Below are 24,977 nucleotides of genomic sequence, written 5' to 3' on the forward strand. Positions count from 1 at the left end.
ATTGTATTCACAAGGAGAGAGACATACCACCGCAGCCATGGGGAAGCAGGTAAGGTCTGACAAAGAAACACTTTTCAGGGTTAAGGGAGTTCTACGTCGTAGATATGGTTATCAATGCTAACGGTCTCAGAGTGAGCATTTGGGACACTTGAGGGAACTCCTATCACTTTTGTGTCGAGTCAGGAAAAGGTGACTGTGATGGTCTGTGATGGTCTGTGATGGTCTGCCTCTTTATGCGAAAAGGCTGCTGAATTTCCTCTTCAAATAGATTGTGTTGCACATGAATCCCTACACGTTATCTACAATACGTGGATGCTGATTTCTACAACATGTGAACCAACACACTGCGGGGGGCCACACAGTGAGGACCACAACGGAGACACACGTTGCATGGACGCACAAGAGTGAACGACCGGGTTCTGTCGGAGAAGAGAAGTTACGTGCTTGTCCGTGAAATTTAGAGGTGAGGCGGAAATGTTGTCATAACAAGTTCTCCCTCGTCTTGTGTGCACATGCATCACATCTGGTGACAGATGGACATACACATTTCAGCTTCCCCTCATTAAACAACTCCTGGCAAAGGATTGAACTGGCAACACGTGTCATATGTCCTGAGCACAGAAAAAAACAAACAAGAAAAGTATTGTTTTCAAGTTTTTTTTTCTTCTGTTATTCCCCTAACTTTTGTTTTGGGGCGAGAGCTAAAGCAATGCCCTGTTGTTCTGAGAGAGAACAGAATGTGTCATCGTGCCAAATAACTGTGGATAGGGAACTCTGGTAAATTCGTTTTGGTTTTCAGTACTTTCTCCCCCCCCCGTACAAGCATCTGGTTCTGCTATTGCTCGTAACCGCCCTCCTTCCCTCTGTTTCAAGACACTCAAAGTAGAGCATTCTTTCTTGATATCAAGCTTATGTGCCTCGGGATTGAATTATTATCGTACAACAGTCCTTTTTTATCATATTCTAAACCAGACGGGGGAAGTCACATTTTAAATGTTTTATTACTTCCTCGAGTGCTTTCGACGTGTGGAGATCTATCTTACTCTTGCTCTCGTTACAAAGCTCTCTGATTCTTCAATGTTCAGGCTAAATGTTAACAGAACTGTCTCCATCAGCATTGCCAGCTCGGCCATGCAGCTGTGAGTTCTCTGGACCCGCTTGTTGTGACAGTGTGAGGGGCTGGTTCAGTCTCATTGTCAGGGGCCAAAGGGTGTGGATGAAAATGAGTTCTGTGTGTGTGTGTGTGTGTGTGTGTGTGTGTGTGTGTGTGTGTGTGTGTGTGGACGCTGTACGTCTGAAGAATATTCTTTTATCAGCCGATACCCTTGTGGGAAAAGTAAATGTTTAATCCATTTCAAACTCCAGAGAATGTGCGTCACACAGGCCAAGATTGAGGAATGTGTCCTGGGCTGTCTTGGAGGAATGTGAAGTGAGAATAGTCGGGCCACCCTGAGCCAATTGGCTCACAGCAAACACAGAAAACTGATCAGTTTGACTGCCTCTTCACCTCTGGAGCATCGGACACATAGCAGAGACAGGCCTCTTGTATCTGGGTGCACTAAACACTGGCGGTTATCAGTGGTTTGGAGCTAACTGCAACCCTGGCAACTGTTGTTTTTGAAAACATCCCCTGGTCTGGATGCAGCAGACCCAGATTCTAACAGCTGGGCTTCTACCTTTGGCTCTGACAGTCTCCTCGGACACATGCACACAGCACACCAAAGCAGATGTTCAGTCCTCCACCAGCATTTCTTGGTGGAGGTGTTGTCTCTTACTGCTGGGTGGAAGAACAGCACAGGTGTATAGAAGTAAAGCTTTATACGTCCTATACATACGTCTTTAAAACGCTAGTGCTACTTGGAAAAAGCTATTTATTTGGAAGCTGGGTTTTAGGTGGAGTTAGCAATTGGGAGAGTGATTGAGTGCTTTACTTATGCCATATCTGATAAGATAGGTTTAGTGTTGTTGAAGGGAGATCCTTGATAAAGACGTGACGCTAGCTTTCTCCTGTAGATCCCTCAGAACCTGGAAGCAATTGCAGAATGCAGCAGGCATTCGCCGCACCCTTTTAGAAGGATTTAGAAGCCAAGACTTTCCGGCAACAAGGCTGCGGTGTGGTCTCAACATAACACGTGACCATACTTTCCCAAAAACTCCCTAATTGTTTCATTTCAGAGCGAAAACACCAGACAGGAGGAGTGTTTCATTGTGTTGCTTTCAGCCTCAACGTATACATGTTTGTTTTTTGTGGCGGATGATGTTTCTTTTTGTCTTTTTTTTGGTCAAAATCTTGACAAAACAGCTGATGTTAAACATTCCTCCAACTTCAGATGCACAGCAGGCTATAATGGTATACCAATGTCTTTGCTCCTCAAGGAGACATATCCCATTGGGTATTGATAAAGCTCTCTTAGCTAATGTAATCTGAACTATAAAATTGTACATTTTCAATAAAAAAATAGTAAAATAATTCAATCCCAACAGTTAATTTCACATCTTTTTGTTGTCACCGTATTAGAGAGGGGAACTAAATGGACATTTGATTCGGTTGTTGGCAAAATCATGAACACAGCACCAATAAAACTGCAGCACACTCAGAGGAAAATAATTAATTCCAGGTCAATGCTCACAACAGCCTTATATGTTCTATGATCATAAAGCGCATACAATGCATGGAGACGTCGACTGAAGTGATGTGCACAGCAGATATGTTATACACTTCAGCACAGCCGTGTGATAAATAGCTTTATTAATTAAAAGGGGATACTTTTCTCCTAAATTGCACCAAACAACACTTCTGTTGAAAGCGAATGCTAAATTGCAGTTTGTCGTAATTGGCTTTGTGGCAACGTGTTCATTATTTGCTTAATGTTTGGATTGATTGTGTGTTGCTTAGTTATTGGCAGCATGCCTCGGTGATGAAAGCAATTAAGATGTTGAACCTTTGCCATGGCGAGGACAGACTACGGTTTCATCGTATTGTTTACTGGCAAAAGGAGGCGTGGCTGCTTTGGACTGTCCAAGTAAAACAATTATTGATGCTTAGATAAGCGTTCAAAAAGACAATCTGTATGCCAAAGCTAACTCAACCAGGCACGTGCTTTTAATAGTTTCTGAGGGCTTCACGGCAACCATAACATGATAAAGATATTCTGTTTTGTGTTTGTATGTGGTCTATGATCTGATGAGCGCCGTTTAGTGAGCAGCAGAGTGCATCGCTTATTGTGAGGATGGATGAAGCTGCGTATTAAATGCAACCATGCAGCAGAGCCCTGGAGACTGATCCCATCTGTTCGGGGGCCTGGTTGTGCAGTCAGAAACTCATCAAAATGGTCTCCCCAAAGGTTCACGCACCCCCCCCCCCCCTCCCCCCACACCCCCCCCCACACCCCCCCCCACACCCCCCACCCTTTGTCTCTCCATTTGCTCCATCTTTGTCTTTTTGCTGAGAGGGGGGAGCCAGGGGGTGAGAGCTCAACCCTGGAGAGGACAGGGGTGGGGCTTGATGGACCCCATGCATTAATGGAGACGATATCCATGAAATGACCCAGTGGAAGTGACGCATCCTGGGCAAGTGTTACGCTCGCATGAGCACACGGCTGGGGCTGGGGCTGGGTGGGGATCTCAAGCAATGAGGGAGGGCGTGTGGAAAGAGACTAGCCAGGATGCTACTGTATGTTTGGTTTAGTCTTCCACCCATGTGCTACTGAACTAGAGTGCTGAGCTGTCACTGGGAGCTGCATCTTCTTGCTGTGTTTTAGAGGACCACACTCGACTCCAGCGCGTAAGTAGGGCTAACCGCCTTCTCGTGTGGCTGCTGAATTGGATGGAAAAGTTGTGATGATTTGCTTTACTGAGCAATTCTGGTGATGTTGTTTTGACCACATCCTCCAGCTGATGACATATGACTCTCATCCAGTATAAAACTGTTTACTCGCGTTTTTGTTTATCTGTTTAAGGCAGATTTGGACATTTTAAGATCACATACATAATTCAGGATTCCTTTGTTTAATGCAAAATGAGTTTGCACTTGCTAGTGGCTGAGCACCAAGGTGAAGCCCAACCTTTTCACATCATGCTGTGTATATATGTATAAATAATAGTTTACAAAGGTTTGCTCGACTCCTCCCTGAGAGAGATCCTTTTCCTTTTTTACCCATCGTTTATGTATCGTTTTTTTTTTACTTCTTATCTGCTCCTTAAGGGTTTTCTGGCCCTTTTCAGGTCTTTGTCCAATTAATACATCTTGGTGTGCCAACCGCCATCAAGAGAACTGCCTCAGGCAGCAAATGGCCTTATTTAGTGGGGATGAATATTCATTTATTTTGAATCATTATTTTTAACAATGCTGTTGGTTATTGATGAGATAATATTATGTACAGTATAATTCAGCATATTTTCTGGAAGTAATTTTACTAGGATTACACCAGGAACTTCAACATTCTGCTTGTTACGTATACAAATACGTAAACAATTGTTATTGTCAGTTTCATAACCTCTGGACTGGATTTGAATTGTGGCTTTTAATGATAATTGATACTATGGCTATGAGGAAAAATAGTTCAGAAAAGAAACAGACAGTTTCTCTTTTGGCAAAGTTGATATGCTATGACATAGTATATGTCACATATTTAGAGTTAAGCAATATCAGATTTGTTTTGATTTGTTGAAACTGCCAATGAGGGACACGAATAAGCAAAAATAAATGTTTTTCTCCCATTTTCCGGACTGGAAGCCACATAAACTGTGTGTGTTAGCCTTGATCAAGGATCAGATTGGGTTTCCAGCGGTTGAAGTGGCAACAGTTAAACCGCCGACCAGACAAGTTTTCTTCTTTGGAATGGGTAAAACAGAAACAGACATTTTTCCACTTTATGTTTCTTCTAGTTCAGAAAAGGGGGCATGACTTTGAATTGACCCTGGAAAAGGTAAAACAGTTTCCACCTTTAAAACGCACCGAATGTCGGGACTCCGCAGTCCATGTAAATTTCACGGGTTTTTATTGCATTTTATTGCACCGGAATTAATCTTAATGCGAGAGAGGGAAAAGGGAAAGTCATTATTACAAAGTCAATTTAATGTGTAGCCTTGGGCAGTAGCAATAACGCTCTCTTGTAGATTTTCTTGTTGTTGTAAATTACTGGAGAGGTGGCATTCAACTGAGGACTGATGTGAGAATAGTGTGTGTTCACTTAGGAAATGGATGTGTGCTGTGCTGTTTACAAATCCATTAGTGTGTGGGTAATGTGTGTAGAATGAGTGGAAGTCGTACTTAATTCGTCTATAGTCTCTCCTTACTTGTCGGCCTCAAGAGTTTAGTTGTGGTCATTGGGAGCAGAGTGGCCCGTCTCAGGTATTGTTCCCCCGCTAACAGCGTCTTTACACATTTCTTTTCCTCACTAAATGCAGCGGACTTCAGACTGGCATGGGATGCTGGAGGGAACTGGAGAATGACAGACAGCAGTAGGCTTGACTGAGAAAGGTTTGCCAGTGAAAAGATTAGAGTGGCATTTGGCTCGAGCGCCAAGATGCATCGTTGCTCTTGTCGCACCGCCATAGCAACTGGAGCTGTATGCTTTCCTCCCAGCGCCCCCACCGAGTATCCAGATTGTACCAGAGAGTCATTTAAAGATCTTGGGATTCCTCATCTCGACCCTAGCATTTAGCTGTGGACACAATTGAGCTGTTTTAAATAGACGTTTTGCTATGTCAGCTTTGATTACTCACTCATTTACATTTTTTTTTCTCTTTTGAATGACATGTAAATGAGAGAGCATGAAAGTCTATTATAAATGGGCACGTAACCTCAGCTCAGCATCTCTACAAGGCCTATCAATCCCAGTGCTCTCACTTGTCATGCAGGGCACCTCTGTTCCCCGGTGACCAATCAGGAGTGCCTCCTTGGCTGCTAAATGCCCCCCCCCCTTCACCATCTCATCACCAGTTGTGATTGACAGCCTCCCACAGGACAGAGGGGGGTGGTTATTTACCTCCTTGTGTTCTCATGGGACTAAGTTAATGATCCCAGCCAACAAAATAATACAAAGAGGGAAAAAGCTTGAGAAGTCGGTGCCTGGTTGAACCGTTTGGAGCAGCTTCGGCTTCTTTTAGAGAGGATTAGAGAAGAAGAGGTTGTGTGTGGAGAATTTCAGAGATAGCGGTGAGACAGACGAAGCAGCAGAGCCCAAACAGAAAGTAGGAGCTAAAGGGAGGCTTCTGAGGTAAGACGGTGTTTTTAGAAAAATCTCCTCCAAGGCTTTATTTCTGCATTCATCTGTCACCCAGACTATGGACTCTCTGGTTGACTGACTAACGGACTGTGAGGTAAGAGACCATTTGGATTTCCAATGGGTGACTTTACAAGTCCCCTCTTGGTCTCTTTAAGACTTTAAAGTTAGGCTTTGAGAAAGTTTCGGTGTGCCAAAAGTAATTATGCTTCTCAGTATTATGCATGCATTTGTTCTATATGTTTGACATTTTTGCTAATTAAAATGTGAAAACAATATATCACTGGTGACGTTGCAGCTATGCTCCTTTTTCTAATTAATATCCTCCTCAACTGAATTAAATTATATTCAAGGCTTCATTTCACATTATGTACACACTGGCGTGACCTTTGCGTTTGCAGTGGGTTTCATGCAATTACCAAGATAATAAAGTTTTTATCTGACTAAACATACCTTCAAATCTAAGTTGTTTTCATTGCTCTCACATTTCTTTTCATATATTGAACCCTGCAGGCGAACCTGAAACACAAGGCGTCCCGACAGAGGCTTTTGGGTTACATCTGATCCAAACCTGTACATGCCTTAAGTGCTGTGGTGTTACAACAATAGAAAATAAAATAGCTTTACACAAAGATATTGCATGAAAAACAGCCTCGATGACGCTGACAAGGTCGTTTGAGGTAACAGGCCTCAAACTAAATACCTCAAACCTCATCTATAAACAGTAAACGTGGGATCAAATCCAGAGCTGAGAATCTGATCAAACTTTATGTGATCAGCAATGCTGCTTGAATTCCAGTCGTGTCAGCCAGCGCGCGTTTGTGTTGGGAACATTTTCCACACAGCCAAAAGAGTGGTGAACAGATGCCACAAATCTGAGACAACTTTCAACACTATCTAAGTCAACCGCAAAACATTCCTGTTTCCCTTCCAGTGACTGTATTCACAGGGAAAAACAAAAGGGGTGTAATCGCTCTGAGAAACACGGTTGCTGGATGCAGATTCCCAACTAAATGTGCTATGCATGACCACCATCTGTGCTAATGAGCATGCCAACTGCATGCCAGCAGAGCACGGTTGCTGTGTGGCAAAGTGAATATGTCTTTGTTCATCCATGTTAGCGTGTGCACTGGGACATCGACTCGGACACAAAGTGCCACTGTCCTTTGTGGAGAGTGTAGTCATCATTGATTCCTGTGTTTACTTATGCACTACTTCCTTTGGCTTCATGGAATCTCGCCTGAAGCATAAATCGAGAGAGAATGTGTTATCAATGCATTGAATGCTGTTGGTTTTGTGGCGTGCGGCTTCAGCTATGTAGATGTTGTTTAGTTGAGGCTGATAAAAAAAAAAGGCTTTGTGGAGAGTTATGGCAACAATCCATGCTCTGATCGCCTCCAGTGATAGACCAAACCAGTAGAAGTCCTGCCCCTTTCATGTGATTGGCCAATGCAACACTTTGCATCCCACTGCGTGGAGATGGGATAGGTACAGAACTCAGTGAGAAGAGAGAAGAGGGTGGAAAGTTTTGATCCTCCTGCTGGTTTACTGTGAGCTTAGAGAAAAGGGCTAGAGGGTCAGAAACTCACAGATAGCAGGAGATACGAGTCACACTCAAAGTTCAGAGCACTGCACCGGATCCGCTTTGGCAGAGCCCAAATATCAACACAGACTGACTTTAAAAGGGCTCTTTTCTCCCCTGGATGTAATCATGTGGCGGGTAAGTCAGAGGGCCTTTCTCAAAGTCTGTATTATATGTTACTGCTCCTCTATGTTTTGCTACCAACACATTGAGTCATCATATGTTCCCAAGCCTCGGGGGCACAGCTCTGCTGAGGCTGTTTGGCCTTGTTGTGTTCACAGATTCCTTCATGTTTGAACTGTGAATAATACTTGTGGGATAAGATGACTAAGTGAGAAGGCCGAGGGGAATTTTGTGATTAAAACGCGTCAACGAGAGTGGGTGTAGAGCTGAATTAGGTTTCCAGTGTCAAAGCAGCTATTCGGTGGAAGCTTTGTAGAATTTCTTAAAATATATGCAATTGCACAGGCTTTATCTATCTTTATCTAAAAGGATATGATACCATTTGTAAGAGCAATCACTCGAGTGTAGCTTCCAATTTTGTTTCTGGCTTTTCCTTTTCTGAGTCGTCATAAAAGTTTTTTTTTATTATTACCTTTACTAACAGAGAGATCCTCTGCAGCACTGAGGGAGATAAACCCTGTCAGTCATCCATAATCTGGTAGCCTCATCATGACCTACAGAATACCATTTACCCCATTTATAAGATAGAATATACTGTCTTTTCTCCTCTGTTACATCCACATATACTCTGGCAATACATCTGCACACAGTTTTCCGACAGGCCGACTTGCATTGGAGTCATTTTACACAAAGCTAATGAAGAGTACGACTGGGTTGCTGCTGTTTCCCTTATTAATTAGTAACTTATCTCGTTCCTGTGAGGAGGAATGTTAGACATCTTCCCACCAGAGTGGGCTGCCTTTGATCGCTGTGTGTGACAAATATATATCAAGCTGTCACCATGGCAACACGTGTGGTGGTCCTTATTAATAACAGTTGCGTTGGTTTTGCAGTGATAATGATCGGAGGGTGGCTCTGTGAATATTAATTGTTAAAATGTGTGTTGTTGTTCCAATTAGTTTGCTTGTAGAATTTGGATTAACCTAAAAAAAAATAAAAACACGAAGCTATAAATGGAGAGAACTGAATTTAGATTTGTTTTGTTCATTATTATTGTGAATAATGTCACTGTATAATTTAATAGTTTTATGTAAAAAAAAAAAGATAAGATAGATAAATGTGTCTGCTGTATTATATAAATCCCCCACAAGGTGTCACTCTTTGAATGTCTAACCCGGCATTAAAACACCCATTACTGCTGTGTGCCGCTTACAAACCGCGAAGGTGAGACGGATGCACGTGCTAACACCTGATTTGTGCCACTGAATAGCTCACGAACTTCTACCTCGGGATACTTTTCGGGCCCGGGAACGCATTCCTTCTTCTCCGCGCACTAACGAGCAGCAGGCTGCAGCTGCATGCATGCCTGGAAAGTCACATTGTGTGAAGTTCCTGTGGTCGCGGAAAGGATGCGGCGTGTTCCCGCCAAGCCGCGCAGAGGAAATGAGAGCTTGATGCAACCTGCGACGCTCACCAGGATGACCTCTTCAGCCCAGACAGCATAGGGCACAGATAAATGAAAGAAAGGGAACAAAATAACCTGTTCAGACGACCTTTAGACCTCTATTCAATTAGAGTTCTGTGTGCCATTTCCTCATCTGGAGCTTCATTATAAAACATCCTGTTCACTCCCTGCAGGAAATTGGAGCCTCTTAATGGAAAGTTGATTTGAGTCATCTTTTCTTTTCTTTTTTTGCAAAAACAACTTAGTCATTTCTGCTAACTTCAGATGAGTGCACATATGACAGCCACACTTCTCCTAATCCTGTTTGACGGATGACGTTAATTAGCTTGGCTTCCACGATCCTTTAAATACCAGTAATAAATGGATGTCGGCCAGGGCCGGGCTCCATAATGTCAGTAATGTGTGCAGCCGCAGATCAGGTAGATGTGTTAGCCTAATCAGCTGGCTTGTGCTGCCACAGCTGAAAATCAAATTAGGCCCGAGTGGGCCGTACGCTGAGCTGGCTGCTTTAGGGAGCAGCAACAGGCCACACATTGGTCACGGCCACGCTGTGAAGGCAGGATTACAGATAAATATGTTAGGTGTCTGCCCCAGGAAAGAAGACAAAGAGCAATCACACTCTCTCAGTCGCTGAGTACATGGTTCAGAGCCATCATTAAAGGTGATAAAAGACCATAACCAAAAGGATTAGAAAGTGCTTGAGCAGGAAATTGTCTTCCTATCTGAGACGATGTCATTGTTTCATCTCTAAATGAGCCATTACTTCCTAATCAAATACAACTCCGAATGTTAAGTCGGTGGTCTATTTCATCATCTTTACAAAGAGCCACGGCAGTTAAGAGCATACGTCTCACACCTGTCATATCGGAGTACGGAGTATTTAGCATCTTGAAGCATCATTCTGCTGTGAAAAAAGAGAAAGTCCATACCATTAAATGAAGAAGCAATTTGTTCTCCGAAAGGAGGACATTTACACAGATTATAGCTCCAACTATTTGCCCACAGCAAGCTGTTAAAGTATATGAAGATATAATGTTGGTTTAGGTGATCATTTCTTTTGAGACTATTCAATACGTGATTCTGGGTATTTACCATGATATGTCTTTATGATTCTCTGGGAATGTCTGTCACATTCCCATGTGCATCTCCCAAGCAATGTGCCCCCACCCCCCATTGCTTTGTCTTCGGGTGTCTATAGTATTTACAGTGTGTGTCTGTCTCTCAGAGAGGAGAGCCACTCAGGGGAATCCTTTCTGAATGACAAGAGAATTCAAATGACGCACAGCGGGGATGTGCCTGGAAATAGAGGCGCATGGTAAGCAGATGGTACACCGGTGATTCCCACATGAGGGCCAACTGGGACCGAGTTGTTCGTAGCAGATGATGTTCCGTGGTGTTTGTCTTCATTTGCAGCTGTCAGCTATGGGGGCGTAGTAACATTCAACTGTTGCTGTCCGGAAGTCGAATGGAGGTTTTATAAAACAGACGTAATTACAGTTATTTTGAGCGATGTGTGTGTGTTTTGTTTTCTTAATTGTGGCACTCGTGTGTATTACACACACAAGCCTCTGAAGACACAGACGGAGTCACGGACCTCTGTTCCACGTCTCCAGATGAGTCCAAGGCCTCCTCTCACCTGTGTTTGTGTCTTCAGCTTTGCGAAAAGTTCCAATCTACAGCATTGTGCTGCTGGAAGGTAGAGGGACGGTCACACGAGGAAACCTGAAACTGATCCCGACGCTTTGAATTTCTGAATGGGCAGCGAGGGCGGAGAGGACACTAAGCTGCCTGTGAGGGCATCGGCTGGGGCTCTGCACAATGCCTCTTGGCTGATGTTGCCTCTCTCTCTCTCTCTCTCACTCTTACTCACTCACTCACTCTCACTGTTGTCTGCTCTCTCTCACACTCTCTCTCATTGCTTTCTCTCTCTCTCTCTCTCCTTCTCTCTCCTTCCAGTACTGGCCAGTGTTCCAGCTGTAGGTGGAGCTGGCTTTCCTGGAATTGTCGGGCAACTTTTCCTGTTGTGTTTTCTACCTCTTGCTCAAGCTCTGGCTTTATGACAGCTCTGCTGCAGGATTACTGGGGCAGTGGAGACTTCTGGATGCCCGTCCGAACACAGCATGCTGGAGGTTTATGGCTGGTCCACGTGTTGTCATAAATATGTTTTCATGATTTAGGACAGAAGTTTTCCTTCAGCAGAAATGTCTCGGCATTGCAAAGCGGGGCGAAATCCACCGGTGGGTAAAGAAAAACTGTGTATGAATGGGAGAGCTTTCAGGAGGGCGTACTGTACTTGGCTCTGTTATGCAGTTTGAAGTGGCACTTTGCCATAGTGTTGTTTTACAAGCTCTTTGTAACTTACGGTATTTAATACCACAGGCGATGACATCAGAGAATTAGCATCTTTGCATTGTGTTTGTAATACATTTTGTATTCAGGACAGCCTGGTTGAGGGAACAACTAAACCGGTTTGGCGAGTCCAATAACTGCTATTTTGTAGTTGACAATATAATGTTGTCTTGTGTGTTAAAGTAAAAACATGTCAAACAAATGGCTAAAAAGTTGAATATGTAGTTTAGTAGTTTCATTTACCACAGTGTGGTTACTCTGTAGGGACTGGTTTGGTTTGAGGCTACTTAAACATTTTACATTTCAAAGAGAATCATGTTAACGAATAATAAAATAGCAACTTTTAAACAATGGCAGTGCCAAAATGCTTGATATTTAGCATGTGTTGTGAAAGACTGAAGGGTTTTGCATATCGTGAGGAGGTTGTGTTTGATCCTCTGTAATAACTTCTCGATACATACGTTCGCCACTTTGTCTTTAAAGAACGAAAAAAAAGCAAAAGGAACAAAAGCCCCGCAGATGCATCACAGTCACTAGAGACAAGTGAGACAAGACTCGTATTGTACAGTGCAGCGGGATGGCTGCGTGTCTGTGAACATTTGAATAGAATGGAAAGAACAAACCCAGGTCTGTAGCTTGGAGTATCCTCACAACTTCAAAAGGCTACTTGTGCCCGGCTGTTCTGATAATGAGTTTTTTTTGCCTTCTTCACACATAATGAGTGAAGGTAGCTCGACGCTGTGAGCACAGTGTGTCCACTCGCAGCTGGGGTGTCTGACTGGCCGGAACAAAGGCTTAGTGTCTGTGATAGTGTGGAGGCTCAGCCATCAGCAAGCAGGCCAATACACTTCTGCTTGGCTGAGCTGTCAGTCCTCACTGGCCTGCTGGCCTACAGACTGCAGTTCAGAGAGGGACACCTGGGGATCGGCTAAACTCTTCCTGTGCCAAATTGAAATGAGCCTGGAATGCATTCGGAAAGTCCTAAGCTCAGCCAGATAGACATTACACAAGTTTGATACATGTAGAAAATGCAGGCAAATGTTTTTTTTTGGTCTGAGATTCCTCCTGTTTGCTTGTTTTATTTTTCCCAAATTGGCTTCATTTACATAGTCAGATATCTCTTTCAAATATTTACATAAAGTCATATTTATATTCATGTTTGCAATGGAAATCAAATTAAACTCAAGCTAGGGATGAATGATTTTGGTTATATTATCATAAGTACTTGTGATAATAAATAGTGACAGAATATGCAGGGTCTTTCTGGATCCTTTTTTGTATTAATTTTTTTCTTAAACTGCTCTCTCAACCTAGGCAAGGATTATTTTCCTGTTTAATCGGTGCATATATTCTTAGAAAATAGCGAAAAAGGCTGGTTACAATTTCCGAAAGCCAAAAGTGGTGTCTTAAGATACCTTGTTGTGTCTGACCAGCAGTCTAAAATCCTAAGATTTTGAATTTACTATCACATAAGCTAAACTAAAGCTGGAAATCCCCATTATTAACTAAGGAATGTTTGATATTTTAGCTTGGAATAAAACTGTGGTCATTTAACTCCTATTCAAGGAGTGTCTCTTATCATCACTATTCCCCATTGTCTAATACATTTCTGTGTCATCTTTACAGACAGCTGATCAGCTTCCCTGGATTTCGCTGACGACTTCATTTTGTTTTGCCTGAAGATGGAAACGCTGGAGTCGGAACTGACCTGCCCAATCTGTCTGGAGCTCTTCGAGGACCCGCTGCTCTTGCCCTGTGCTCACAGCCTTTGTTTCAACTGTGCCCATCGTATTCTGGTCTCACACTGCACGCCCAGCGAGCCAATACAATCCATCAGCGCCTTTCAGTGCCCGACCTGTCGCTATGTCATCACCCTCAACCAGAGGGGCCTAGAGGGACTCAAACGCAACGTTACATTACAGAACATCATCGATCGCTACCAGAAAGCTTCTCTCAGCGGACCTAATTCCCCGAACGAGACTCGGCGCGAGCGAGCCGTCCCCGACAGCAAAGCCATGACTTGTCCCGGTGACCGGGTGCAGTGTCAGTTCTGTGAGCAGGACCCTCCTCAGGACGCTGTGAAGACCTGCGTCACCTGTGAGGTGTCATACTGTGACGAGTGCCTCAAGGCCACCCACCCCAACAAGAAGCCGTTCACGGGCCACCGGCTCATCGAGCCCTTGCTCGACTCCCATCCGCGAGGGCTTATGTGTCTTGAGCATGAGGATGAGAAGGTCAACATGTACTGTGTGACAGATGAACAGTTGATCTGTGCATTGTGTAAGCTGGTGGGCCGACACCGGGACCACCACGTTGCAGCCCTCGGGGACCGATTTGACAAACTCAAGGTGAGAAATGATCTGTAGTTTGAGGAATGCTTGCAGAATGATGATGCACCGAAGAAAACTCATGTTCTACTCATTGTAGTCCCACAGAAATAAAAGCTGATTTGAGTTTTATCTCGTAAAGTAAGTAAAGTAAAGTCTGACATTGTAACATTGGTCATTAGTTGTTTTCTCTGCAGCTGAGCTGAACCATTATTTTTTTAATTGTACAGTTTCAACTGCTCGTTCCATGTTGGATCTTTGTATTTTTAGCAAATATGAATGTCATATACTGTTAGCTTCATATGATAAACTATATGAAATAACTAATGCTACAACATGACCTCATTTAATCATACGTATATTACAATAATGTGTGCGTCTGGTGATATTCAATATTGTTCTTATTGTCAACAACATAATGGGGAATTAATTGGTTCTTCTAACAAGCCTGTGCCTGATATAACTTATTATTCGGATCCTTCGACCTCCATTGTTGTCCAAAAACACATACGTGAGCCACATCATTGTTATGGGTGCCATGTTCACTCAAAACAATGAACAGGACCCTGAGTTTTTTTAATTTATTAATCCCACACAAATCGTCCTTTGTCATTATTTAATCTGTTTGAGAAACCTTCCTTTAACATCTACGGTTAGTTAAGGAGAGGATCTTGTTTTTAAAGGTTTACATATTTAATATGGGCTTGGGGCTTGATTTTAGTCTGTTCACAGGATTTGTTTACGGTATAAAAATATAGAATATTCCCAGCCTTGTCCTTTATATTGCCAGTCTTCTTTTTTAAGCCCTAAAGAAAAAGTAGTAATGTAGTGAGTTCGAGGTGGTCTCTCCCTCGACCACTCTTGAATATAATGGCTGCAAGAGAATGCTTTCACAGTTTTTAGGTTAAGTGGAAGTGCCCACTTTCAGCAGATGGGCCCATATCAATAAGGCATGAGAGGATGCTGTTAGCTGGAGCATATGAAAAGGTGGCTCTGCATTCCTTCCATTATACGTGAATCAGCTTTTATCATAAGACCGAGAAGAATTCGGCTTCGCGGGTCAGTGCTTTGTCGACACAATGTTGGCCTCTATCATGTCTCCGGTAACCTCAGGGGGTCATTTTATAGTCCGCAACCAGGCAAACACGCAGCAGAGCTTTATCGTGAAGCATTTGACTTTACAACTATAACAACTTTGACCGACCGGATTAATTTAAGCAAGGTAAAATCTCAAATCATCAAAATATATATCATCAAAAATGTCTTTTGCTCAATGGTCTTGAGCTTTCCAGTTCTGTCAAAGTTCAACCATAAGTGCATCCTGAACATTGCATGGCATCTACTGCATGAAATATAAATAAGGGTCTGCTTTGTTTTCCCAGTGTCCATGCATGACACAATGGGAGGGGGGAGGGGGGAAGAGGGGGGGGGGGGGGGGGGGTTAGTGTAAAACAGGTAACACTTGAAACCCTTCAGTGTGCCTGTTGTTCCTCTCTTTCACAATGCTTAGCCACAGTGTAACTGAGATGCAAGCACATCTTTTTAATCTAATAATCAACAGTCATAGACAGATAGGTCAGAGGACCAGTCTTAACCTGTCTCCTTTGTTTGATCGTGCTGTCGTTGTGCAGAAACCGTCCGGCCGTTTTCTCTGTGTGGTGGGGCGTGGTCATTCACACCAGGAGGCCGACCAGGTGACCAGCATCATTTCTTTAATTCTACATTCAGGGACAGATTTATTTCACGGAGAGAAAAACAAACAAAAACAAAAACAATGTTGCTTTTCAAGGGCTTAATTCTTTGAAAACCAACAGAATTGCAACTGGTCAGCCACAGTAGCCTTGGCGGTTAATAATGTGACAATTGTAGTATACTGCTTTTGTGTTTTTATTATTCGATGTTGGAGGGAAGAGTCCTTCATCTTTTATCTTCTTAAAGACCTACGTTCTGATCTTCTATAATACCCTCAGTTGCTTGATGTCATTTTAGCAATAAGACATATTCTACCAATTCTATTCTTTTTGCTCGCCTTTTCATCTTGTTGACCTCGTATTACAAGCTGCATTGTTACAGTAATAGAAGAGGAAATAGCAATTCCCATCAAAGAGAGAAATTATTTTTCTCTGGTGTCACGCAGGACAGGATCCAGGTGGAGCGCAGCTGAGCTTGTTTATAGTTGCTGATTCTTCTAACACATGTTTACAGCCACAGCGACGCAGACTTTTCAGAAATCACACACAATGGGATGTTGTGATATTGGCGAGCGTGTTTCGTGTGTGCAAGCATCAATAATGCTTTTGGCACCATGTGACATGATCCTAGTTTTACACTATTATCTGTTATTATGTATGCATCAATCATACATTGTCAACGTTCAATGTGTATATTCATATTGAGGGTCAGATGAGGGGCTCGGGTATATCTCAGCATGCAATGGTGGGAAGTGGAGAATAACTTTTTTTCCGTTTATGAAAAAAAAAGAGAAACCTTAAAGAAATGTTGTTTTCTGTTAAAAGGCTGACTTTGTAAAATAAATAAAAATATAAATGTTACAGCGTAATGTATATCCCACTTTATGAAGAGGTACTGAAAAAGAATCACACACTATTTTAACATGCTGAACTTTTCAAAAGGGGGGGGAACCACCATCTAAAAAGGTTTGACAAGTCCTTTAATAACAGGCCTTTTTCCCAGCAAAGAGAGGTGTTACTAATAATATTAAAGATGGCTCCTCTCTATTTAAGTTCCCCAGTAAGGCATGACATTTGATACAATAGGAGCCTGACATGGAATTTAGCCATCGTTCATTTTATTATTTACAATAGTCAAAATGTCCTCGAGAATATAAACAAATATATTTTGGTTTGTTTGGATTAGTAATGTTTCTAAAACATAACCTTATTACAAATGATATACAACCTGCATGACAAAATACAAACTGGGCCTTTTATTGAAGTGCATTTGGTGTTGAGTTAACGTATACTTGATAGTGGTGTGTATTTACACACTATCATATTACACCATCATATGCGTTTCTGATTGAGCCTTCCAACAAAGTAAAAACCATAGATGTGTAACGGGGCTCGTGGTGTTCACAGGATGAAGTGACAAACTCTGACAATGGATAGAATTTCTAATGTTGACACAGGATAAAACTCATAGTCCTGTCAGTGACCTGACAGCACTATGAGAGGAAGGAAGAGAGACTGGCCAAAGCAAAAGGTGTGGGACCAGAAGCATTCACATATGAAAGGAAGCTGCTATTCTTTCCTCTCATCAGCTCTAAATGGCTCTAGGAAGGAGACCTCCATTAGAGCTGTCTAAACACACGAATATGGGCATTAATGTTGCAAGAGAAGCGTATTTTAGGCGCAGTGAGAAATACAGCACACCAAAATGTCTCTCGCGCTTTCTGCCTCTTCCATTCGCTCTGCCTCTCTTTGGCTTCATGTGATACTTGTCATATTCAAACAACACCATTGTTGGGGGGAGAGTTTTAACCGTGTACATCCGGCTATATATTCAACATCGGGGTTGATTAATATGTTATGTTTCATGCTACCATTTTAAAAGTTTTGAACTCCCCTCACCTGTACCGTCAGTGTCTGTAAAGGCTTTCATCACCTTCTCTTCCATATAAATAAATCATATTTGTGAGAGCGATAAAATAAAGCATCTGCTATTTTAGTACACAGTGACGCAGCGACCTTGTGAAATCACAATGTGAGACGTCGATGCTGAAAGAGTTCTACCCACGTTCCACAAACTTTGTTCTCTTCTTTTGACTATTTTCAGTATTTTCGTTTTTAATCAAGGGAAATCAGGCCCGATGCGCACAATTATATTTTTGTCCTTTGTGAAATGTTTCTTGATGCTCACTCGTCTCATTGGAAAAGCCGGGCTGGGTTTTTTCGGTTCGACATCTTTTGAAATCAATCTTACTTTTGCTGTTTTCTCAAGATTACATTAAGACAAGTATTTTCTGCTTCTAACTTTATCAATTGAAAGTGTGGGCTTCTTACTGTGAATAATAATTTAGAGTTTATTAAAAAAAACACCTTGAGCGACAGAATGTTCCACACCTCTGCTGCTTTTGGTGGGACTACACTCTTGTTTTATTGTATTCATTGATGGCACAATGCAATTATACATTGATCTTCTATTTTAGAAGAAGAATGGGTCTTCATCTACCACAGTACGCAGTCATCATGATACCCAATTACAGTAAGAGATTAAGTGTGAAACATAAGCCTTTGATCTGAGTCAGTGATTAACACAGCCGGGTTTAGTTGTCCAAATCACTGGCAGATGCTCGGCTAAGCTCCGTGGCCTCAGCGGGCAGTACGATGGGATCTTTGGCACACGGGGAGGACTGGGGCCTCCACGCGATCGGAGCCCAAATGTGGCCAGTCGTATCCAGTGGCAGCCTCGTGTGTCCTCTCCTGTGCCCATTACTCCAGCCGGATACACTCCCCGTGTTCCCATTCACCGAACTCTCCTCCAAGTTGCATTCAGCTATTTACGGTTTGATGATGTGTGTGTAATGTGTGTAATGAAATGCTCATTTTCAATTTTTGTTTTGCAGCAAGCTTTGGATTGCAACCTCAGCAGTCTAATCAAGAGGACCAGTGAGTTGGAAAGTCTTATGGGGAAACTCATCCAAACCTGCCAACATGTGGAGGTGAGGGTTGTTTATCGGTTCGCTTTGCTTCTGTGGCACTTCATGGGCAACAATTCATTGAATTATTAACACGGTGAATAATTACTGTATCTGAGAGTGGCTTTTCACCACGTCAACAAGATTAAGTGCTCTTTAGTCTAGAGATCAATCATTTCTGTAACATGCAGACAATTCTCTGCTAACTGCATGCAATGTTGAACTTGAAAACATTTAAAGTAGTTATTATGTGAATCCTCAAAGAGCATATTGTGTATGTTCATTGCAATGGCTGTGATTGGGATAACAATATGAACTGTGCACAAGGTGGACTGATTGTTGCTCTGCTTGCACAACAATAAAAGCCATACTTATTCTCTAATGTGGTTTTCCTATCACATGGAATCTGCATAAAATTAATTGTCCTGTAGAACGTATATTTAAAAAAAAAAAAGAAATCAAATGAACCTGCAGTAGTGCAGCGAAACATTTTGTCAAAGCAAAAGAAATTACAAAAATGCTTCCACAACTGTCTCTTATCTATATGCTTCTTTCCTGTTTAGGTAAATGCATCGCGACAAGAAAACAAGCTGCTGGAGGAGTCTGACCTGCTAATTACTATCATACAGCAACGAAGACTAATCATAGCAACCAAGATAAAGGAGGGGAAGGTACTGTTTACAACACTTTTTGTTTGTTTGTTTGTTTATCACCCTATGCCTGTTGATAACCTTGCCTTCCCACATGACAACCCAGCATACCACCAGAGAAAGTTCATAAGGGAAGAGAGTCTGCTTCCTGTTCTCTGTCTAAGCAGACTCTTATTTTTGTAATGCTAAAATGTCTGTGAGCTGTGTAAATGTTTGCAAAATATTAAAAAAAACAAAAAAAACTATCTGCTTTCATCAGATGCAGCACATGTGATGTTATGTTTGTGTTGTTCTTTATTGGAATATAGCAGCAGAAAATCATCAGAAAATTTTACTTTTTAAGGTTTTTAAGAATCAATGACCCAAAATGTATATGTTGTTAATGTTAATGCCATAAATAATGCAATGCTATTTACTCAATTGAGTATGTTAAAGGTTTTTGCTGCTACAGCTCCCTTGGTCTCACATGAACAGAAGCTTATGCAGGCACTTTCGTTTGTAATGAAGTCATTTTGCTAACTTTATATCTTTTTCTTGATTTGTGCCACACTATGTCCCAGATTAATTTACATTTACATGTATTTCTGCTTTTTTGTTGGTGGTAAGAAAAACATAAAATGCAATAATTTTCTAACCTAAAGCTCAGACAGCGGGCAGATGGCAACATGTCCACAGACCTGTATGTGGTTGTGTACACTTGTCTCAAGCTACGTACACTGAAATATACAGCCCTGAGTGCCACGTTTATTTCATGAATGATTTCCCTTCCTTTCCCATGTTAGATGCCATTAGAGAGGCAGTTGCATGCTGTGCCATGCTCAGTCTCAAAGTACCATCAGCCCTGCTTCCTGTGATCGCCCTCTAAAGGGGGACTCTTTCCTTCCTCACCCCGTGCCTCGTGTCAGGTCCTGCTTATGCTTTCAACCACTAAGCCAATATGGCACAGATGCAAGATAGGAGGGTCTGGTTACTATGGCAGTTTTTATAAATCCACCTCTTGTGCCAGTGTAGCTTGTAGAACAGGTTGAAGCTCACCGTCTTGTGGGTATTACACAACTGAAAAATCAAAGGTGTAAATCAGATTTTTCCCCAGTAGGATGTTCTAATTAGGTAAAATCCAATCTAGCATCTGGCAGGTTGGGGCCGCGTGCAGTAAATAGGACATCGGTTGGTTATTTACTAAGCTTTTCATCATCAACATTTCCTTGTTTTTCTTCCTGTCTAGTCTATGCGGCTGAGGAAACTAGCCCAGCAGATAGCCAGCTGCAAGCAGTGCATTGAGAGGTCTTCCTCCCTCATCACTCAGGCCGACCACACTCTCAAGGAGACGGACCAGGCTCGCTTCCTCCAAACGGCTAAAAGCACCTGTGACAGGTGAGGTAACAAAGATAGCCAATAGCTATGGTGTATAAAACCATCTCCATCTATTAATATACTTCTTAATTACAGAGTTTCCATGGCAACGGCCTCCTCTCAAATCCTGTTACCAGAAATGAACCTGAGTGACACCTTTGATACTTTTGCTTTGGACTTCACACGGGAGAAAAAAATGCTCGAAAGCTTGGATTACCTCACAGGTGAGTGTGGTCTGTTACGGCCAGATGAGTTTAGTCTCTGTTCAGCTTTTCACTTTGTAATTCTTGAAACTAGATGATTTGTTGGCTATGTTTTATCCAAATAATGCAATTCAAATTATCCTAATTTCATCCTTCAATTAAGGATGCACCGATCCGACTTTTTCAGCTTTTTGCTTCTCGGCCTTATACAATTAAAAGCCTTCGGCAGGGATATAAGACTTTACATTACAACTATGTGACTCTTAGCAAAAAAAAAACTAAAAAAGCTCATAAATGTAAGCCTACTATTTTCTCCTGAGTGAAATGGGTTTGATTAATTATGCAGCGTGAATTTACCTCTTCACGGGGGCTGTTAGCTGTAATAGCCACCTAGCTTAATTACACACAACAATTACATATGTTGTTGTTTACAGAACAGAATCCCCTCAGCATTTATTCCGTTCTCAGAAAAAAAACCATTTGTCTTTTGTTTTCTGATTGCAGCTCCAAATCCGCCAACAATCCGTGAGGAATTAAGTACAGCTTCATACGACACGATCACAGTTCACTGGACAACAGATGATGAATTCTCTGTTGTATCATATGAACTTCAGTACGCCATCTACACCAGCCAATCCAATGTTGTCAGTAAGTCTGCATGCAGCTCTCTGGTGGGGGTGCAGTGTATCGTTTGTGGTGGGAAACAATGAACACGGATTTGAAAGGGATTTCATTCGAGGACCTTGAATTAATTGGGGGCTATATATTACAATATCCAAACATACTATTGTACTGTAGCAGTAGGAGAGGAGAGCTCTGTCCTGGCTCTAATGGTAATGAGCTGTTATCCAAATACACTGCAATTCTTGCAGTGTCTAGAACGGCATATGGGGAAAAATAAGTCAGACTGGATTTACATCAAGATGCCCATCCAAAGCTCAATATTACCGAGGGGTTGGAATGAGCAGCAGACTGTTTGAAACGATTGCTCTAACAAGGTCACACATGCTCGATCACGCAATCTATTCTAATCTGCCTCAGTGCTCAAGCACACTTGGATGAGTTGTAATGCGACGATATGTGATCAGTCAAAAACAGCAGCTATGGATTACAAGACTTCCTACAATTACACTCATTAAATGAGGCTCCAACTCAACGGTTCGGAGACTTTCACATTGTATTGTTCTTTGTCAGTCACTCTCTGTCTGTTTGTGCTGCAGGTTTGTGCAACTCTGCTGACAGTTGGATGATTGTACCAAACATCAAGCAAAATCACTACACCGTCCACGGGCTCCAGTGTGGCACCAAGTATATTTTCATAGTGAAGGCCATAAACCAGGCTGGAAACCGCAGCAGTGAACATGGGAAACTCAAGACCAACAGTATGTCAAGAGGGTATTCCATGATTAATTTCCCATGAGAATTGTAATGCATACAAACTAGCATTGTTCCTCCTTTCTTCAAGGTCAACCATTCAAGTTAGACCCAAAGTCAGCTCACCGGAAGCTGAGGGTGTCCCATGACAACCTGACGGTGGAGAGGGACGAGACGTCGTCCAAGAAGAGCCACAGTCAGGACCGCTTCTCCAGCCAAAGCAGCTACGGTATCACAGGGAATGTCTACATCGACAGCGGCCGCCATTACTGGGAAGCTCTGATTGGAGGAAGCTCATGGTAAAATCATTCATCCGTTCACAGCCACTTTGTACAAACATTCATGGCGCCCAGAAGATGAATCCTAATGACATCCTAATGTCTCGTAGTCTATCTAATGTGCTTCCATTTGGTTCAGACATTCAAGTTCCCTACAGAAGGAATTGTAATAACTTAGGTCATCCCTTAATTTCAGGTCAAAATCTGAAATGTGTCGAATGGGTTTTTGATTTATGACCAAATACCTCAGATTTTCTTTGTGTTTATTGCTAATTAGCAAATGTTACCATGCTAACACGCTAAACTAAGATGGTGAAGATGGTACGTATTATACCTGCTACATAGCAGTATGCTAATATTGGCATTGTGAGCCTGTTAACATGCATTTAGCTCAAAGCACTGCTGTGCGTACCTTACAATGCCAGACATGTACAGGATATTTATGACTGTTTTTTTCTATTGGGCATGCAGGTTTGCAGTGGGTATTGCATACAAGTCAGCACCAAAACATGAGTGGGTCGGCAAAAACTCTGCTTCCTGGGTACTGTCTCGATGCAACAACTCGTGGGTGGTGCGTCACAACAGTAAGGAGATGCCCATCGAGCCCTCACCCCACCTGCGTCGTCTCGGAGTGCTGTTGGACTATGACGCTGGATTGCTGTCTTTCTATGACGCTGTCGGCGCTCAGCACTTGCATACATTCGATATCGCCTTCGTTCAACCAGTCTGCCCAGTGTTCAATGTGTGGAACAGGTGTTTAACAGTCCTCACCGGACTGCCCATCCCAGATCACTTGGAGGGGATAGACTACAACAACTGACTGACCTGTCGTGCTGGATTTTCTTTGTGTACCCAAAAAGAAACCAGACCTCATTGACTGTTATGCCCACATACATTTTGACGAACAAAAAAACAACAGTAACTGAATGAGATGCAATCAATAGCCTAGGTGTACGGTCCGAATCAAGCCAATGTTGAAATTGAAAGGAAATGATTTACAAGCATCTGTAGATGTATTTCTTTGCTTTGCACATGTATGTACATTACACTGCTGGATGGAATTAAGGGTTTGCTTACAGTTTGAAATTCATTTTCAAATAGGCTCCAGATTATTTTTTATTTCTTAAGTTTATTTCATGCTGTTTGATTATAATTATAAACCTATAGGTGCAAGTGAGAAACAGACTCTGGTGTTAATGTTTCTGGGGGGTTTGTATTATTGGCTATTTTAAATGTCACGTTTTTTGAAAGATTCTTTACATCATAGCACTTTGAGAAGTTGTCACTATAAAATGTATTTCTTAGCCACTTGTACCGAAATGCAACTGTTTCCTTGTCATTGTCTTGTAAGGAAAAAGCACTAAATAGATCAGTTAACAACTATTTTAAAAAACAGTTTTAGACTAATGTGAAATCAATTAAGTCATTTTCAAATATTTATTATCTGTAAATGTGTGCAGTTCAGCATTATGAAATCATTCATCACAACTTTCACATTTAAGTTTCTCTCTGACAAGCGGTAATAAAAGTGACTTAATTTGATTAGCTGTGTGGTTTTTCCTGGTTTTAAGATGTATTGCAGGCAAAACATGTCTCAGTAAGATCATAATTTAATATGCTGTCCATTTGTTGTTTACACTCATTTATACTTGATCTCTCATTACAGCTTGAACAGGCTCTCACAACACCACACAATGAAGAGAAAATAACAGCACCACCATTGAGAAATGTGTCAGTCTTACTTTACGGGGGCTCCTTCCGACCCACACTGAGCCAAAATATAACTTTTGACAAGATGTGCTCTGACATCTCTTTTTGTTCTGGAGTAGCATGGCTTGAATTCTGCCGCATCTCCTTTCAACTAAAGTAGACAGGAGCAAAAAAGAAAAATTCTGAACTCTGTGTGACCTCCTTCTGAGACACCCCGCAGACAGAGCTGTGATACGTGAGCGCTACCTCCTCCATGACACGCCACCAGGATTCTGAGATACATGTTTGTTTGTACTTCTGTTTGTGAAGGAAATACTGGAAGTTGTTTATGTAATCAATAATAATAGATCACTATTCACAGGTCTGGTTTTGACTACAATTTTAGTTCTAAGATAAGCTTTAAGTGAATTTATTTTAATTAAATAATTTAAACAACAAGCATACAGTTTGACAGAGACATAAAGAAAAGATTTTGTAAAAAAGATTACAACTAAAACATTTCATCATCAAGTAATACAACGTTGATAAATAATTGTGTTTATTAAAAAAGCCATAAGATCACAACATCACTTTTTATTATATATTTTTTAAAAATGTCTCAAGGCAAATGGCTGTTATTTGAGGGTGTCTGCATTACATTATTAAGTATAAAAAATACCTAGAACATATCAACAACTAT

At 41.9% G+C, this 24,977-nt stretch overlaps 1 protein-coding gene across 3 annotated transcripts; it reads left to right on the plus strand.

The window, feature by feature from the left end:
* Nucleotides 1-24,129, plus strand: mid1 (midline 1). Of its 3 annotated transcripts, none has more exons than XM_034562534.1 (11): nucleotides 1-49; nucleotides 13,373-14,094; nucleotides 15,705-15,767; nucleotides 18,659-18,754; nucleotides 19,294-19,401; nucleotides 20,606-20,754; nucleotides 20,830-20,957; nucleotides 21,441-21,584; nucleotides 22,157-22,318; nucleotides 22,402-22,609; nucleotides 23,060-24,111. In XM_034562534.1, the coding sequence occupies exons 2-11, from the start codon at nucleotides 13,429-13,431 to the stop codon at nucleotides 23,406-23,408; spliced, it is 2,073 nt and encodes a 690-aa protein (XP_034418425.1). In that variant the 5' UTR covers nucleotides 1-49; nucleotides 13,373-13,428; the 3' UTR covers nucleotides 23,409-24,111. The 3 variants fall into 3 exon arrangements, with proteins under 3 accessions (XP_034418425.1, XP_034418426.1, XP_034418424.1); XM_034562533.1 differs by lacking the exon at nucleotides 1-49 and adding an exon at nucleotides 7,795-7,947; XM_034562535.1 differs by lacking the exons at nucleotides 1-49; nucleotides 15,705-15,767 and adding an exon at nucleotides 7,718-7,947 and having other exon boundaries at nucleotides 23,060-24,129.
* Nucleotides 24,130-24,977: the final 848 nt, after the last annotated feature.

This window comes from Cyclopterus lumpus, chromosome 21 (assembly GCF_009769545.1).
Source record: "Cyclopterus lumpus isolate fCycLum1 chromosome 21, fCycLum1.pri, whole genome shotgun sequence".
NCBI classification, from domain to species: domain Eukaryota; kingdom Metazoa; phylum Chordata; class Actinopteri; order Perciformes; family Cyclopteridae; genus Cyclopterus; species Cyclopterus lumpus.

What these genes read in the sequence shown, in the direction of transcription:
- mid1 (XM_034562534.1), top strand. Translation starts at nt 13,429, where the DNA reads ATGGAAACGCTGGAGTCGGAACTGACCTGCCCAATCTGTCTGGAGCTC. An exon ending in ACCGATTTGACAAACTCAAG is followed by an intron (nt 14,095 to 15,704) that starts GTGAGAAATGAT and finishes GTCGTTGTGCAG; the next exon opens with AAACCGTCCGGCCGTTTTCT. An exon ending in CAGCCAATCCAATGTTGTCA is followed by an intron (nt 21,585 to 22,156) that starts GTAAGTCTGCAT and finishes TTTGTGCTGCAG; the next exon opens with GTTTGTGCAACTCTGCTGAC.